This window comes from Dermacentor albipictus, chromosome 6, assembly GCF_038994185.2.
Source record: "Dermacentor albipictus isolate Rhodes 1998 colony chromosome 6, USDA_Dalb.pri_finalv2, whole genome shotgun sequence".
Classification (NCBI taxonomy): Eukaryota; Metazoa; Arthropoda; class Arachnida; order Ixodida; family Ixodidae; genus Dermacentor; species Dermacentor albipictus.
The window spans coordinates 37,851,416-37,867,386 of NC_091826.1; the positions used below are offsets into that span (position 1 = coordinate 37,851,416).

Below are 15,971 nucleotides of genomic sequence, written 5' to 3' on the forward strand. Positions count from 1 at the left end.
ACCACGAACACGCTGATGACGGTCTTGGCCGAGACGTCGCCGGACCCGGCCGCCGCGGCGCTGGCGGCGGATCTAGCTGCCGCTGCCGCCTTGAATACCGCCGCCGCCTTGCGAGAGGCCGAGGAAGCAGCGGCGGAGGAGGAGTGCGTGCCGGGCAGTGCGTCCAGCGAGGCCATCTCGATGACCCCCAGGTGCATGTTGTGCGGGCGCGGCAGGGTTCAGGCGCAATTTTGCGGTCGACGATCGAGGGTGGATGCAGAGACGAGACACCGCGGCGAGGAATGTGGGAGAGCGCGCCCGCCGGCCACACCACGGACCGTGGCTCGCACCCGGGAGGCTGCCTCGGCGCGCGCGAGGTGTCGTTTTCTTCTCCTTCGCGAACACTCCTAAACGAGGTAAAGGCGATTCCACCATCGGACAACGGACATTGCGTGTTACCTCACCGAAGACGCGGTACGGTCGAGTTTCCCAAGGAAGGACCCAAGTTTCTATACTTCAATACAGCAAATACACTTGCCAAGTCGCTTAACTTAGATATTTTTTTTACAGAGAGATAACATTTGCTGCTGCAGCACCCAAGTCTGATGGTAGAGTATGTGTGCCGAAGGTCCTTTTCTGGGCAGTCAATTCTGCCATCTTGTCAGTTATGATTGGCCCAGAGGGCTCCTACGGCCTTTCTCATTGGCTCAAAATGCTGCCATTACAGAATTCGACAATATGGCAGAATTTGACGCTGGGTTTGCAAGGGGGGAGCTTGGGGAGGGAAGGGAAGAATAAATGGGCAGCATGTAGTTCACATCTAGGCTTAAGAGATGAAGGTGGAACAGAATGGCCCGCATGGCATCAAGGCAGGAGTCTGCCACCCACACCTCTAGGTTACGTCGCAGGTAAGTTGAGCAAGACCGTCTTGCATGGTTGCGTAGACTCCCGCGCAGTCTCACATGCCGTGAGAATTGCCAGGAAAGCCGCTACAGCCAGTGCAGATGGAAGACGTTTCACTTGCAGCAAGGAGCTTATTGCTTATGACATCCAGTTTTACCTCCGTCTTCTGGCAGTGTACATCTTAGCTACTATCAAGCATGTTGACAGAGGTGGCCTGGACCAAGGCCGCATCACCTGCTCATTAATTCACTGAACGCTCAACAATAAAATGTTCTCTTCCCCTCTGAAACCTCCTCACCTGTTAATGGCGCATATTCTCACACAATTGTACACCTGATGACCATTTGCCAAACTTCTTCAGATGGAGGATTGAATGGCTCTTATAAAAATCGACCTCTCTGAAATGGCTGGTAACTTCACTTATCGATGCTATCTGTATATGATATGAACATCCCTTTCAAATGTCATGATGATGATGATGATGAGTGATTTCCCATTTGAAAAGGGGTGATGGTATGCTGCCCACACCTCAGCATAATATTTATATTCTTATGCAAATGATATGTTTTACCTTTTATTTCCACTCTTTGCTGTCTGTACAAGCGCATCATCATACACCTCTGCAACCATGTGCCAAGTTCAGAGCACAGCTCTTAGGCGCCCGTTCCTGCTGCAAGCGCCGGCGTCACTTGTAACCAACTGAACAAGCACAGCGAAAGATGAGAGATATTGCGGAGCGCATAAGGGATTGAAAAAGTGGCGACAGCGAAGAGGTGCAAGGACGAATGCGGAGAGGAGGGTGCAGAACCACCTAGTGGAACCGTGAGGTGGCAAGTGGAGTGTGGCAACGATCAGGCATGCGGCCAGCACGGTAACAAAGTGATGGCATGGGCTATGGATCCACTGCACACGCACTCCGCCGCCACTAGAGAATGTATTTCGTGCGAGCCACGTGTTCCTGTGTACACGCTTTCTTTCTGAACAATGAGCAATGCAACCCTGTGCAAATGATTCACCTGCCGCTTCTGATAAACAAGCTGCCCGAACAGAGGTTCAGTACCTCCACGAGAGCACCCCATGGTTTAGAATCAAATTCTTTGCCACAATACATCGCGAATGCAAAACAACAGCTGCACTCAAAACTCGTATTAGGGAGTATCATAATTGTCGGTAAAATTTTTTATACGACATCGCTTTGGTTCCTCTCTACTTATGTGCCACCCTTATCCTTATTATTCTGAGATGATGACGCCATCTGGTGGTGGATAACAATGTCGCTGCGCAATATTTTTAGATCCGGCGGAGCGAGAGAGGTATATGGTGGTCTAGCCAACCTTAACAGAGGGTCGCACCACCCAACTTTGAGGTCAAGCCGATAATCCCATCACTAGAGCTCAGCACAGTGTGGGGATGCGTGACTCTCACGCCTCCCCTGCGATCTAGTTTTCCCGCATAGCTCGTCTCCTGCAGGGCGGCTTCGCCCGCCGCGTGGCCTGGCGCCCGCGGCGGTCGGAGTGGTTGAGGCGCAGCGCGGGAGATGGCGCGAGTGTCGTGCTGCTGCGTTAGCTGCTGCGGGGTTACTTGGGCGCCGAAAGAGAAGGCGCTTGCGCTCTTGGGTTCGAGACAGCAAGCAGCACGGGCGTGCCGTGCCGCGCGTGCAGCGACCCATGCTTCTGCGAGACCGTCTCGCGTGGCCGCCTTGGAATGCGCCACCGTTCACGTGACAGTACGCGCGAACGACCAGGCGTTGGGATTCAGCATGGGGCGAACCTATTCGCTCGCGAGGTCGCGGCGAGTCGGACTTCTAGATTTCTCGCGCGCCCATCGGCATGTTTTGTGGTGGCAACTCGGCTAGCAGGCATTGATCTATGAAAGGTGCAATAAATGCCCTTGTGATTGTTTGCACTACTGTGTTGTCGTTCCTTTGTCCCAAGAGTACGGACGAGACCCCCACAACAGTAATGGGCGGAACATGACGGGCATTGTTCACCGTACCAGTAGCAGTAGCCCTTGTTGGAAACAGGAAGCACACATCACACCAGAACACTTTTGTACATTGCTAAACGACACTTGTTTATTTCGCTCAGGAAGCCTTTCTCTTAATTTTTTTTTCTTAAATACACGTCTCTCTGTACACAATGGGATTCCAAAGCACCTGTAAAGGCAGTCTGTGCAGCATTAACACGCGCGCTCCTTCGCACGCATCCTAAAAGAAAGACGAGAAAGAACAATTGCTTATTTCATGCACACACATGCACGCACACACACCAAAGCCATTTTCATTAATTACTGAGTGTCTCTTCTGTACACAGCTCCCGTCTTCAGCTGGTAGGTGAAGGGTATAGGAATGACGTGCAACCCTTTCCTTATATCAACATGTTTTTTCTTCAGCGTGTTTCTTTTTTTCACGTTGACAGTCTATATACAAATGTGTGACTATGGAGTGACATCTTGCTCATCCGTCTCCAGTCTTTCGGATGGGCTGAAAGAAAAAAAGAACGAAAGAAAATGGAACGACAAGGATTAGAAAGCAGCCAGAATCAGCTAGCTAATGAAGCTTCATGCTTGAAATACAAGAGTAAAATTTGGCACTGTGCTTTTCAATGCATTTTACCCGTGCTGACATATGGGGGTAAAACTATGACTTGGAGATTGACAAAGAAGCTTGAGACCAAGTTAAGAACTGCGCAAAGAGCGATGGAACGAAGAATGCTAGGCATAACGTTAAGAGATGGAAAGAGAGCGGTTTGGACCAGAGAGCAAATGGGTATAGCCAATATTCTAATGCACATTAAGAAAAAAAATGGAGTTGGGCAGGTCATGTAATGCGCAGGTTTGATAACCGTTGGACCATTAGGGTTACAGAATGGGTACCAAGAGAAGAGAAATGCAGTCGAGGATGGCAGAAGACTAGGAGCGATGAAATTAGGAAATTCGCGGGCACTAGTTGGAATCAGTTGGGGCAGGACAGGGGTAATTGGAGATCGCAGGGAGAGGCCTTCGTCCTGCAAGTGGACATAAAATATGCTGATGACGATGATGAATCAGGCACCTTTAAAATCAGGGGTAGTAGACGCATTTTCCCATGACATGGCTCAGCTTTGCTGAAGAAGTACACTGCGGCTAATTTATGTTGCGCACTTGTCTCACAAACACTTTGTTAGAGTAGTGAAGCATTCCACAGTCGCAAGTAACTGTCTATAAGACATAATTTCAGTAACTAGACAAATAGCATCATAAAATGTGCACAAAGTACTGTTACTAGAAGGCACAGGTGAAGACCGTACAAGCACACACATATACGACAAGCACAGATGTGCTCCTCCATCTCTCTGTGTGGCTTTTCATAACACAGTACACCTACATTAATTTGACTATGGTTAACAGGATTTTCCAGTTAATTTGGTCCTGATGGAAGGTCCTGGACGGTGCCCATACATTCCTATGGGACCAAACCGTTGTTATTTCAAACCTGGAATCGGCCTTCGCTGGATAATTCGAACTTGGCTTGTCATTATGCACACGCCTGACACCAATGAAGACCACAGTGGTGACTCCAATAATAGCAGTGTCTGTCTTGATGGCGCTTAGGGCACACAGGAACATCATAAACAAAAGTCATATCTCACAATTAATTATTACAATATTTAACCGATTCTAATATACACTTTTCTTCCCCAAGAGAAATCACCCGAGAATTGCTTGGGCAGTACAATTCAATATGAAACCAACATTGCACCTGCGGCATGACAGCCTACCATCAGAGCCTTGCCATCACAAGATGCCAACCATGGACTGTGACAGAGCAAGTTCATGCATAGCATGATGACAACACATCGCTTTGAGTCTGATTATGACAGCACATTCAAACGTCGCTGCATCGTAGGATGAACTTGCAAAATGGTTAGTCTAGGGGTGGGCCACTGCCTCATTTGCAATTGTTGCGGAGACGTCCGATAAATGCAAAATATCAAATGCTCTATGGACCATACAGAGGACGACATGTTGTGGTTCTTCACAGACAGCGATAAAGTGGCATATTTCTGTTTTGTCAAGGGTGCCTACACGAAAGAGATGCGCCGCCTTTGCCCGACCCTTGTGCTTTGTGTGAGTTGCGAGAGAGAAATGTGGAGAATTTCGCTTCTCAAAATTTGCATTTGCCCAAGTACTAAAGAGAAGGGAACGCTTCACTCTCTCCTTAGCCGATGGCAATGCGCATTACGCGAGAACTGCTGCTTAACTTCCGTCCACACGGGATCACAACAGCCAATACAGAGTCCATAATGGCAAAGCAGATAATACAACAAACTCACAGTAACGTGTCATTACTCATTGGTCTGTGGCTGCTAAAGCGGCTTCTACCTAACCTGTCCCACCACGCTGCACGCCAGGTTTCTCTGCTCCCCTTGGCAGGAACCCTCTATGTCAGGTCTGGCGGTGAAGCATAAGAAAACAAGAACATGTACTGCAGAAGTCAACGGGAAAAATGCCAGGCCTGACACGGAGCGACTTGGTGCGCAGTGATTGGGAGGGTGCAGGTTAGGTAAGTGCCAGTTTAGTGGCAGCAGACCAATAAATAATGACACACTGGCACTGCGAAATTGATGACCTTGCAGTCATGAGCGCAATTCTTTCTTCCCAATGCCATGGAAACACGAATGGAAAATGAGTCTGTTTAAGGAGTATGTTTACCCACAACCGTTGCACAGTGTGCATAGCAGCTCGGTCTAGGGACAAACGGAGCAAAGTGTAGGCTCCTCCACAATACTTAGGCACAGTCCCAAGATCATTCTCTCGCAACTCACACAAGGCCAGGCAAACACAGCATAGCTCTGGCATGTCTGGGACCTTGAGAAAACGGAAACATGTGACAAAGTGGTGACGGTGGACAGCAGATCAATAAATTTCCATTTTGTGAAGGTAAAGTTCGCTGGTTTCCTATGTTTCCTATTACCAAAATCGGGGACATGGTACAGTTTTCTTGCTAAAAAAAATAAGGTGCACATTTGATTTCTACTTTGTTCAGGAGCTCTAATGGCATTTCTATGTCAGTTTCCCCACTTTGAACCTATAAAAGGTGGGTGCATGCACGATTTGGGGGCGTGTTGAAATAGGGTCAAACATTGCCAGGTGCATCAGTGGTGTTTCAAAACTTTATCTGCCTCTTGTTTTATTCCACAAATTTAATTGGTCTCATCATTGTCGAATGGATGGAAGTTGACTGTACTTAGTGCAGTTTCCGTGATGTCATACCAAGCAGCCTTGTTCTTTGCTTTGCTAAGTCATGGCAATTTAGCAAATGTACGCCTGTGAATCTAGATTATGTTTGGACAGTCTGACATTTACCACCAGTAAATTAGTTCTGGCGTTCTGAATGATTATTTTTCTTGGTATTGTTCTGAAGCACAAAACTTAGATGATGAACAAATGGCCGTAAATTGCCAGTCGAACTCTGTTATAACGAATCACATCCAACACGGAAAATACCTTCATTATACCTGCATTCGTTTACCTTGTCTGAGACTGTTCAATTTAATACAGACCATCTAGGGTTCTTCCAAGACATCTAAATCCAATTAATTGAATTTTCTTGAATCCTGACCCCACCGAAATGTGGCTGCCAAGGTTGGGCATCAAACCTGCAACCTAGTACTCAACGGCAGATCACAATGGCCACTGAGAAATCGAAGTGGGTCTTTAAGCAGCTTGTTACCAGCAGTGTGCAATTGGAGACACAAGCATGCAAGAAGATTGGGACATGCGCTGTCCTCATCATCCTGTGTGTTTTGTTTCCCATTACCTGCTGGTTGTGATGATGAGGAATCAACTCACCAAAGCCACAACTATCGTCTCTTACTTTCCCTCCTAAGTCCATTGTCCTGTTGGTACAACAATGTATTCATTAGATCTCAACCAACTCGTCCAGTAACAAGTTCTACTCCACACCTCTAAGTAGGTGCTTCAAGTATCCAGCTGGCTCGAGTTAGAAGCAAGTAATCGGGACAGCAAGGATTGAGCACTCACAGATGCATGATTCCACTCAATCACCCACACGGACGACGCTCAATTCGTTGAGGGTCATGCATCCAGCAAGGACTGTGCCTTGGCGGAGCTGTCGTGCGGCGACTCGCGGCTGGTGGGCATCTCTCGCGCAGTTGGCGGCGGTAGGCTGGGAATGGCGATGGCCACCTGAGATGATGCGGGCCCTTCGCCCGAAGGGCCCGGCTTTTGATGGTGCAGCGGGGTGCCCAAAGAGGGCGCCGCTGTCGTGCTGCTGCTGGCTGTCGAGGACTGGTCCTCGTCGGAGAGCAGCGGCCATTGCTGTTCCACCTTTGTGAGCCGCTCACTCAGGGCACGCAGCGCTATCTGCCTGCATGTTGGGATTCGTAAGATGCTCATTGGATCAAATCTGCGATGCTGGTAAACCAAATTACATTTGCAACCTGACACTTTTTTTTGGCATTAGATGCAGGTCCAAGTCCTCTAAACCTTAGAAGAAACACAGCAAAAGACTTGGTTAGAATGAATTCACACATGACACAAGAATGCCTTTATTATACCTGATATTTGTTAAATGATATATAACATGTATCGAATGTAAGCATATATTCGTTAAAATGATATACAACATGTATAAAATATAAGCATATATTCGTTACATGCTAACATTGGCATGCAACATTTCAGATTTACTTTGTTATATCCTAGAAGTGGTGATGTTGAATTTTGATTATACTGACAAGCTTCAGAGTGCCCTAATTACTATAATATTTGTTCATATTGCTATCTGGTTATAAGATTACAGCAAAAACCATGTAAGCAACTTCATGTAAAGCACTTAAACTAATATATCGTATATCTGTCTGCTTCAGACAATCTGATAGAATTCGCAAAATTTTGATATCCATTCTTTGCACAGAGTTATGAAGTTGCAAACTTTACGCTTCGAACAATTTTTACTTGCTAAATTATGGCAATATTAATTTAAAAGAAAAATTGAGTCTTTCAATCAAAATACGACTTTTAACAGCAAGTATACCTTCATTTTCTCAGAACCCAACAAACCTCACTTAAATCACCATAGCAGTTGCCTAATTATTGCATTTCGTACACATTTGATTAGAGAAATCAGAGTTAGTCTGAAGCTACAGTTTCCTCTTAAGGCCATGCTGAATGTTTGCCTTGGTTGCATAGCACCACAAGCAAACAAAGCAACGGCAGATTCAAGTGGTACAATGGGCAGGTCACCAGCTGCTTTGTAATGCAAGCTTACGCGCACTGCTATCTTGCGTGTCCCTATGGCAGCTAATCAATGTCAGCCAGAATAACCTAGTCAATGTCACTGGCCAGAATGACAACATTAAACTAATTACTTCTTTCGGAACAGGGGCAGCTCTGCCTCTCCAAGCATAGAAGCAGCTGCTCCGTTTAAATTGATGTGAGTGGCAAGTCAGCAAGAAAGAATGCACCATTAGTTTTAAGAGTTTCCAGTTAGTGGCACTAGAGGTGAAGCAACCGAGGTGGAATCATGGCTGCTTCCAGGCTACTGCTCTTTTATTGCGTGTTCTCATTTTGCAATTACCTTTGAGCCCTTCAATGGCACAATCCCAACATAACTGTTCGTGACAGAAGAGCAGCAGTTTGGTAGCAGCTGCACTAAGCATCACATGCTCTGACAGTATTGTTCCAAAGCCAGTACCTGTAGACTAGCTTCATCAGGAGCACTTTACAAGCTTAACAGAACTCTTTGCTTGGCTAGTTCTTTCATGTGTAGGGAAGGCATAATAGCGCAAACTAGCACGATCACACCTAGGTAATGCAAGGTTGAGTACTACTCATGACTAGTTTATTCATCCCCTGACACCAAGGATATAAGTATACACAAGTAAGCACACGGACACATACTACAGGTGTACCACTGAAAGAAATCACAGTGATAAAAACTGGGGTCGTGATAATGTAGCAATTTGATTATGTTTCTTTTCAAGCTTCATCAGTGGTTTGAAGGGGGCACTGCCCATGTTGTCACCAGCAAGTGGTGGATGATAAGAAAGGAAGACAATGAACTAAAGAGATTGCTACATTCTAGGAACTAGAGATTCGCTACTGAATCCAGGTTTTTATCACTCTGTAGCACTGGACATACTTAACGCTCTCTATGAAAGAGGCAACGGCTGCATAAATGATACCTCTAATTTAGTTTTCAAAAGCAAAGCCCAATTTAGTATAGTGATTCCTTGCCCTAACATATGTGCAGCCTGAAAGGGAAATATTGTCACCTACCCTACTGTAACACAAAGCTACAAAGAAAACCCATACAGGTTTCTCAGAAAGAAGGCTTCGCACTTGAATAAAAATACAACTAGGAAAAAGAAATCATGGACCAGGACGAATTTTTCTTCAACTTATACCCTTACATGGATTTCCTTTGCAGCTTCATGTTACAGTAGGGTCAATAAATTTCCCAGTCGTTAACTTTCCTCCACCTAGTGGATCTCCGCTAGGTGGATGACATTTTTTCCTTTTATGTCCTCCGGTTGATTTCGAGTTTGTTATCGTAAAAGCTTTAGCCCACAGGCTAGTACTAGCACGCTGCTGAAACTCCAGGACTTACCTCCTCCGCTCCGCATCCTGAGGATCGGTGCCCGGGAGGTTGATGGTGACGGTGGATGCAGACCCACTGGACAGGTTGTACTTTCGCGGTGGCTTCCTACACAGCTTGATCTTCACAAAGAAGTTGAAGATGAGGTTGCTGAACAGAGCGATGGGAGGCTGGAGCACGTTTGGAAAGAAACTGTTGGGGAAAAAGAAAGGGTGGGGGATGGGAGGGGGAGAAGGGGAACACACATGAATTTCACCCTGGTAGCTGTAAATGTACATTCTGTACCAGATATATCCTGCAATGTTTATAATTTGCTTGTGTACTCAAAAATGAATCGAAGCTAGCCTTTTCGTCACTAGAGGTGTGGCCAGGTACAATGTAACAATTTATCATGCTTGATTCTATTCTTTCCGCATTTATCGCTGCTCACAATCAGCCAACCCACCCGAGATAATGTAAATGGAGCACCACGTGGAGCAGCAACAAATCACGAAAAGGTGAGTAAAGAAATGGAGTACAGTCTCGTTAGAAAAATCCACCCTCGATTTGCTGCAAGCATTTTTGCAAAGGCAGTGACTACAGTGACGGGGCCCGGCACTTTAAGATCTGTACTACAGTGACGGGGCCCGGTACTTTAACATATGCGTGCACTACAGTGACGGGGCCCGGCACTTTAAGATCTGTACTACAGTGACGGGGCCCGGCATTTTAGCATATACACTACAGTGACGGGGCCCACGGGACCGGCACTTTACGTCAACACTGTAGAGACGTCAGTGGCCGCACAAGCTTCTTTCAAACATTCTATGCAAACAACTTCGAGCACTTCACGGCAGGCAGTGAACTTTATTAAGGTCCTGAGGAGCGACTCCGAAACCCCCTTATGAGGGAGGGGGCCGCCGCGAGCCGTTCCGACGTTGGGAAGGGCAGGCCGTGCCTGACCGCCTCCTCCCACTCTTCTTCTGTGGTGAGATGACCGTGGTCACGTAACGAGGGGCACCGCCAGAGCATGTGTTCTAAAGTGCAGAATGGATCTCCGCAATCCGGACACCTGCCCCGCACGGACGCGGCGTTAGGTTGCCCCTGTGATCCACCACGGCCGCCGCGAGCCGGTCGGACGAACCGTATTGGGCGACGTCGACGAACGCGACCGATCGTGGATCGTCGGCGACGGATCCGAGAAGTGCGGCCGCTCGGGCCCGGCGTGTGCCTACATTGCGTTGCGGGTGCACGTTGCGCGGGAACGGCGAGACCGTGACGACATCCCGCGACCACGCGTCGAGCACGCATCGCCTTTCCCTGACGGGTTAAAGTCCAGCGCCTCCAGGATCCGCCTCCCCGCAGGCGAGGAAGCGAGCCTGGCAACCTGGACTAACTTCTGTGACCCAACCTCATCGAAAGTGCTGTGGACCCCCAGCTGCATGAGCTTCTCGGTGCTGGCGCCTATGGGGATGCCAAGCACTTCACAGACCGCGGTATTTTATTCCAGTACTGTCCACAACACCACGTGAATTTCACGATGTCAGCAACTTCCGTGCAGTAATCGAATACATTGATTGCACACATACGGATCGAACGACCGCAATGGGTACTTGTCCACGAATGTACAATCTTTTGCGTATGCACTGTAACACGTATGATGATTATAATAAAGAAAGAAAGTTCACTCTAATGGAAGGCGAACGGTAAAAACACATTTAAAAAGGCACGGCCCATGTTCCTGCTTGTGTAGCACCAGACAATGAATATTCTACTGAATTAAGAAAAAGAAGCAGCGGGTAATTGCTCGCTTAGAAGACCGATAAACATGCAGTTCGATGAAATTTGAGAAATAATGATATTGAAGCTTCCAAGACTTTAGAAGAAAAGAAAAAGAAAATTAAGACTGAATCATCGCGACAGAACATCACAAGTCGCTGTAGGCGTCGAAGACCTTAGCTATAACGAAATTATTTTTGAACAGCTCCGACAGTGTCCATGCAACAATGGTAGCTTGCGTACTGTCAAGTGCTCATATGCTGCGGCATAAAGCTCACGGCACGGTGCGAAAACGTGCTCGGAGCGAAAGCGAAGCATTGCGCGAGGACATGCATGCAGACGCGAAGTCGGTCACCGCGAACCCGTGCGATCGCTGCATTGCAGCTTCATTCTGTTATGCTACACTTATTTACACAGACAGCCATCCCACTATAAGAACATATTTCACATAGTTTTCTCAGCGATTGCTTACGTTTCACGCAAACCGGTTCGGTGGAATCGATTGCGGCGACCGCTCGCAGTGTCCCAGCTTACTGTACGTAGTAGGCAAAGAGATAGCGTTTGTAAACCATTCTGTGCTTTCTGTTTGTCCAACATGATTATTTTAAAGGTAGAATACTGCCATTTCGAGAGTACTTGCAAAATTGTTCAGGAGGGCTGCCGCGTAGTATGTTTATTTAACCTTTATTTAACGCCGACGCATGTGAGGCGTTTCCGACAGATGGCGACTCCGTAAGTCGTCCTCGCCCCCAATACCGACATCTTTATAGTGACGGCCCCGTCGGTGTAGTGTTGTTGTTAAAGCGACGGGCCCCGTCACCGTAGTGTGGATGTTAAAGTACCGGGCCCCGTCACTGTAGCGCAGATGTTAAAGTGCCGGGCCCCGTCACTGTAGTCACTACCTTTTGCAAAACCTTATTGCCAATTAAAGAAAAATAAATATGACTGATATACTGAGCAACTGATTGAGCCACTGCGTGTTGGTATCAGCGGACACTTGCTTTAATTAAACAAAACGAACGTCTAGCGTGCTGCCAACCATAGCATTGTTCTGCACTTCCAAGTCTCTTGAGTAGCAATGTCACCAACTTTTGAATTTTTACACTTCACTGAGGCAATTTTTTTTTTCTTTTTTACGCTGTGCTCAGCTAACAGAAGCTCTTAACTTGCAACTGGGGTACAGTATCAGAAATTTAAGGACATATGGCAAATTTTCGCAAATTTTAGCAATGGCCTGCAATTTGCTAAGAGTGGTTGTATCAATGCTAGAGACAAATTTTTCCAATAGCATGTTACTGTTGTGGGAGAACCGCTTTATGACAATTACATAGATGCTAAAGGGAAACACCAAACCGGTTCACAGAGGGATAAATTATTCACTTCAGAAGTTTTTTTTTTTTGTTAATTTCAGGGTAAGGGGCTCATCAATTCCATTTCTGAACTTCCATTTTCTGAATATCATGCGGAAAGCATACTGCCAATATGCCTGTGTGACATCACGCATTTCAAAGTACTTTTAGTATCTGCCGCTGTAAGCATTCTCGAAACTTGTGAATTTCAATGTTTGGCTCCTTAAGAATGCAATGTAGTCTACATTTACCAGTAAAAAAATTAGCTAGGCTCCAGCAGACACCATCAATATCCATGATGTCCTAGTGATCTGGCGCTGGAACTTCCAAGACAGCATCACCGGTTGTCTCTTGTTTTTGGTTCACCAAGCCTGCTGTCACTGTAAGAGTGGCTTTTGTTTTTCTTGTCATAAAAAGGTAATGTACCAACACAGCTCGAGTTATTTTTCAACATAGTGTCCCTTTAATTATGTGCAAGTTAATCCATGCTGAACATGGACTATCACTGCCTTACCTCCTCAAGAAAAACAACCACATCTTTTTTACAGTAGGTTAAATGGTTACAGGGTGCAAATAATGTGCACCTAGAAAACACGAGTACTCAATTTTAAACGAATGTAGGTTTAAATAGAGTGTAGTGTTGCAACCTCTCTCGTTCACTTATTAGTGAATTGAAGCACATTCTTCCTTCAACAAGAATATGTGTGGTGACTCTGACCATAAGGCCCTTTTTATATTAACAACAGAACACAGCATTTCAGTGTAATAGTCCTGAGGTACCTATACTCAGTTTCTTGCATAGTAGGGGACACTATGAAGTCGAGAGAGAATTCCCTGGCTGCTAGCATTCGCGAACCAAAATAGCATGTAACGTATGAATGAAAGACATAAGTATGTGCCATGTAATTCTATGTAACAAGTCTCACACATTTATGCCACAAAACATGGCACAATTATTATACGGCTGCATTACAGATATGAATCCGTTTATCACAGAGCAAATGGAGCAACGAGTTTCTGTGGCCATGGCACCCTACTTGCGCTTGCGACCAAAACACGTTATATCGCATGTCAGGAGCACAAAGATGAACAAATAACATGTGATTTGATGTAACCTTACATTATCAAGTTGTAGTTGTAATACGTGAAGCAATTCCACAGAAAGCATAGCAGTTCAAAAACAACTACACTATGAGATGCACGTAGTGAGACTTTTAGCTTCCACTACGTTGCCTCTTAAGTAAAAAAGAAAAAGAAAAATCGAATATAGGCAGTTATGAAACATAGAGGGTAAAAATGAAGTAAAATGCAATACCCTTTCTTTTTTTTTTGTTCTGGGCTTGCCAACGAGTGTGACAATAGTGTGTCTGAAGAATCTTTGGGTGACAAGATGATGTTGGTATGTTATGAAACCATGTCATGCAGTGGTTTTCGATAATTGTGCTTAAGAGGCATTTTGAACTTTTGATAAGCCTTCTTTCCTATTCATGTTATGTCCTAGCCGACGAGTAGATTTGCTTGTTATATGGAAATTGCCAAAGCGTTTCATGAACCAATACATTTCAAAACTACGGTCTACCGAAAACTGAACTAAACTCCTTGAAAATAAACAAAAGCCATGCATATTGCCAATGCTTGGAATGCTGCCCATGATGCACATATAATGGTAATCTCAAACACGGAAACGTAGCGGGAATCAGTTTCTTGGAGTTGCCTGCGTTACCATGTCAACGTAAAATGCAGCACTGCGAGATGGGGAAAGACTGCACGTTCTGCATTTAGCCTGCGTTTACACAACCGCTGCCATTTACGTTTAGACGGACTCAGCTAAGAGAGGAAAGGCAGGATTGTGAGCCATATCTGCGCCTTCTTTGAGCCTACACAGCAGCAATGGAGATATGAGAAGATAGAAGGCAAAGAGGAAATAGCACAATCACCTCGTACACACAAGCAGTCAACAGCATGACTAAAGGCTGCGTAGGCAAACTGTGGGAGAGCCTTAAGCAATCCTATCAACTTCCTCCGCATGCAGTTTTATAAGCGAGGACGCAAATGTAGCAGCTGTCGTTATAATATGTCACAAGCGACGCAATATTGAAATTAAGATATGCGTACGGGGGTGAAACTCCCTTTAGATTGTTTCATATATTAAAGAGTAAACGCTTTCCTCATAACCTCCTATTAATCCGCAGATAAGCGTATACGTTTAGACTCGCTCAGCGTCGAGCTTTTCTGCACGTTGCAGACATATCTGTGCGACACAGGCTTTGGCGTATCTCGCAATACGCCAAAACGTAAACGGACGCTGTGTTCAGTGGAGCGCGTCGTCTTGCAACCGCTCTTCCAAGTCTCCGAGCCTCGGCAAAAAGAAGGTGCATCGGTTAGTTACAGACGGCAAAACAAACGTCGATGATTTTACCAGCTACACGCAGATAAGACGCGAACCGCGCGTGCCTACCACACACCCCAACTAGTTGTGTCACCACCACGAACCGTCACATGTCACGGGCACGCATACTTCTCTGTGAAGGCCAACCGCGGCTTCGCGAAGGACACGCACCTAGCAAACGTGAAGTGGTCCGCCATGTCACCCTTGCTGCCGTTGCTGTGGTGCTGGTAGAAGCGCAGGTAGACCCACGAGGACAGCACGCCCGAGGCGAACATCACCGGGTAGGTGCCTCGAAGCACCTGACATGCCCACAGTATGATCGAGGCCAGGAGCACCGTGAGAGGAACGTTCCGGTTGCGGATCTTGCCAAACGGCAACGGTACCAGTACGTGGTCGGGCATGATCTGCTTGACCGCCACCATGACGGCAGCGCAGTAGCCGGCCAGCCCGTGGATTCGCACGGCGAACAGGTAGTCCGGGTTCCAGGTGATCGAGTAGAGAACGATGTAGTAGGCGACCGAGAGGAACGCGACGCTCGTGTTGACGATGGCGAAGAAAGTGAGCATCTCGATGGCGCCCCAGAGGGGCTCGATGAGCTTTCCGCACAGACCGACGGTCACGATGTCGGCGATCACCATCCAGACGCTGTTCTCGAAGAACGCGTGCGTGAACGCGGTCCATATCCAGAAGCTGGGCGGTATGATGTAGCCCGGCGTGACGCACACGGCCCGCGACGCGACCTGGCTGTAGGAGAGGAAGTAGCAGAGGAACACGGCCAGGCTCAGCACTTTGACGACCGCGCTGCAGGTCTGCAGCGCGGCCAGGAACTGCTGTCGCAGGTAGGGCAGGTTTCGCTGCACCACCGTGGAAGCGGCCATCTTCCTCGCTGCCATGTCTGTCCCCCCCCCCCCCCACCACCACAAGTCGCGGAAGGAAACCGGAAGCCGCGTGAGGAGAACAGCAGAAACCGGATGTGACGCTTGCCGAGTTT

The 15,971-nt window shown here is 47.0% G+C and overlaps 1 protein-coding gene and 1 long non-coding RNA gene across 2 annotated transcripts in view; one reads left to right on the forward strand and one right to left on the reverse strand.

The window, feature by feature from the left end:
• LOC135914581 (uncharacterized) overlaps positions 1-15,971 on the forward strand; it is a 30,614-nt gene that overhangs the window by 2,196 nt on the left and 12,447 nt on the right. The gene's annotated exons all lie outside the window — the stretch shown is intronic.
• Positions 2,930-15,906, reverse strand: LOC135914577 (transmembrane protein 115). Its single transcript, XM_065447490.1, has 4 exons — positions 15,152-15,906; positions 9,497-9,676; positions 6,907-7,252; positions 2,930-3,364 (listed from the first exon to the last, which is right to left on the reverse strand). Exons 1-3 carry the CDS (start codon positions 15,871-15,873, stop codon positions 6,961-6,963), a joined length of 1,194 nt encoding a protein of 397 aa, XP_065303562.1. The 5' UTR covers positions 15,874-15,906; the 3' UTR covers positions 2,930-3,364; positions 6,907-6,960.

Coding starts and splice junctions, on each gene's coding strand:
- LOC135914577 (XM_065447490.1), bottom strand. CDS start 15,873: ATGGCAGCGAGGAAGATGGCCGCTTCCACGGTGGTGCAGCGAAACCTG. Junction 9,677..15,151: donor GACCACTTCACGTTTGCTAG/GTGCGTGTCCTT, acceptor TTTCCCCAACAG/TTTCTTTCCAAACGTGCTCC. Junction 7,253..9,496: donor CAGGATGCGGAGCGGAGGAG/GTAAGTCCTGGA, acceptor CCCAACATGCAG/GCAGATAGCGCTGCGTGCCC.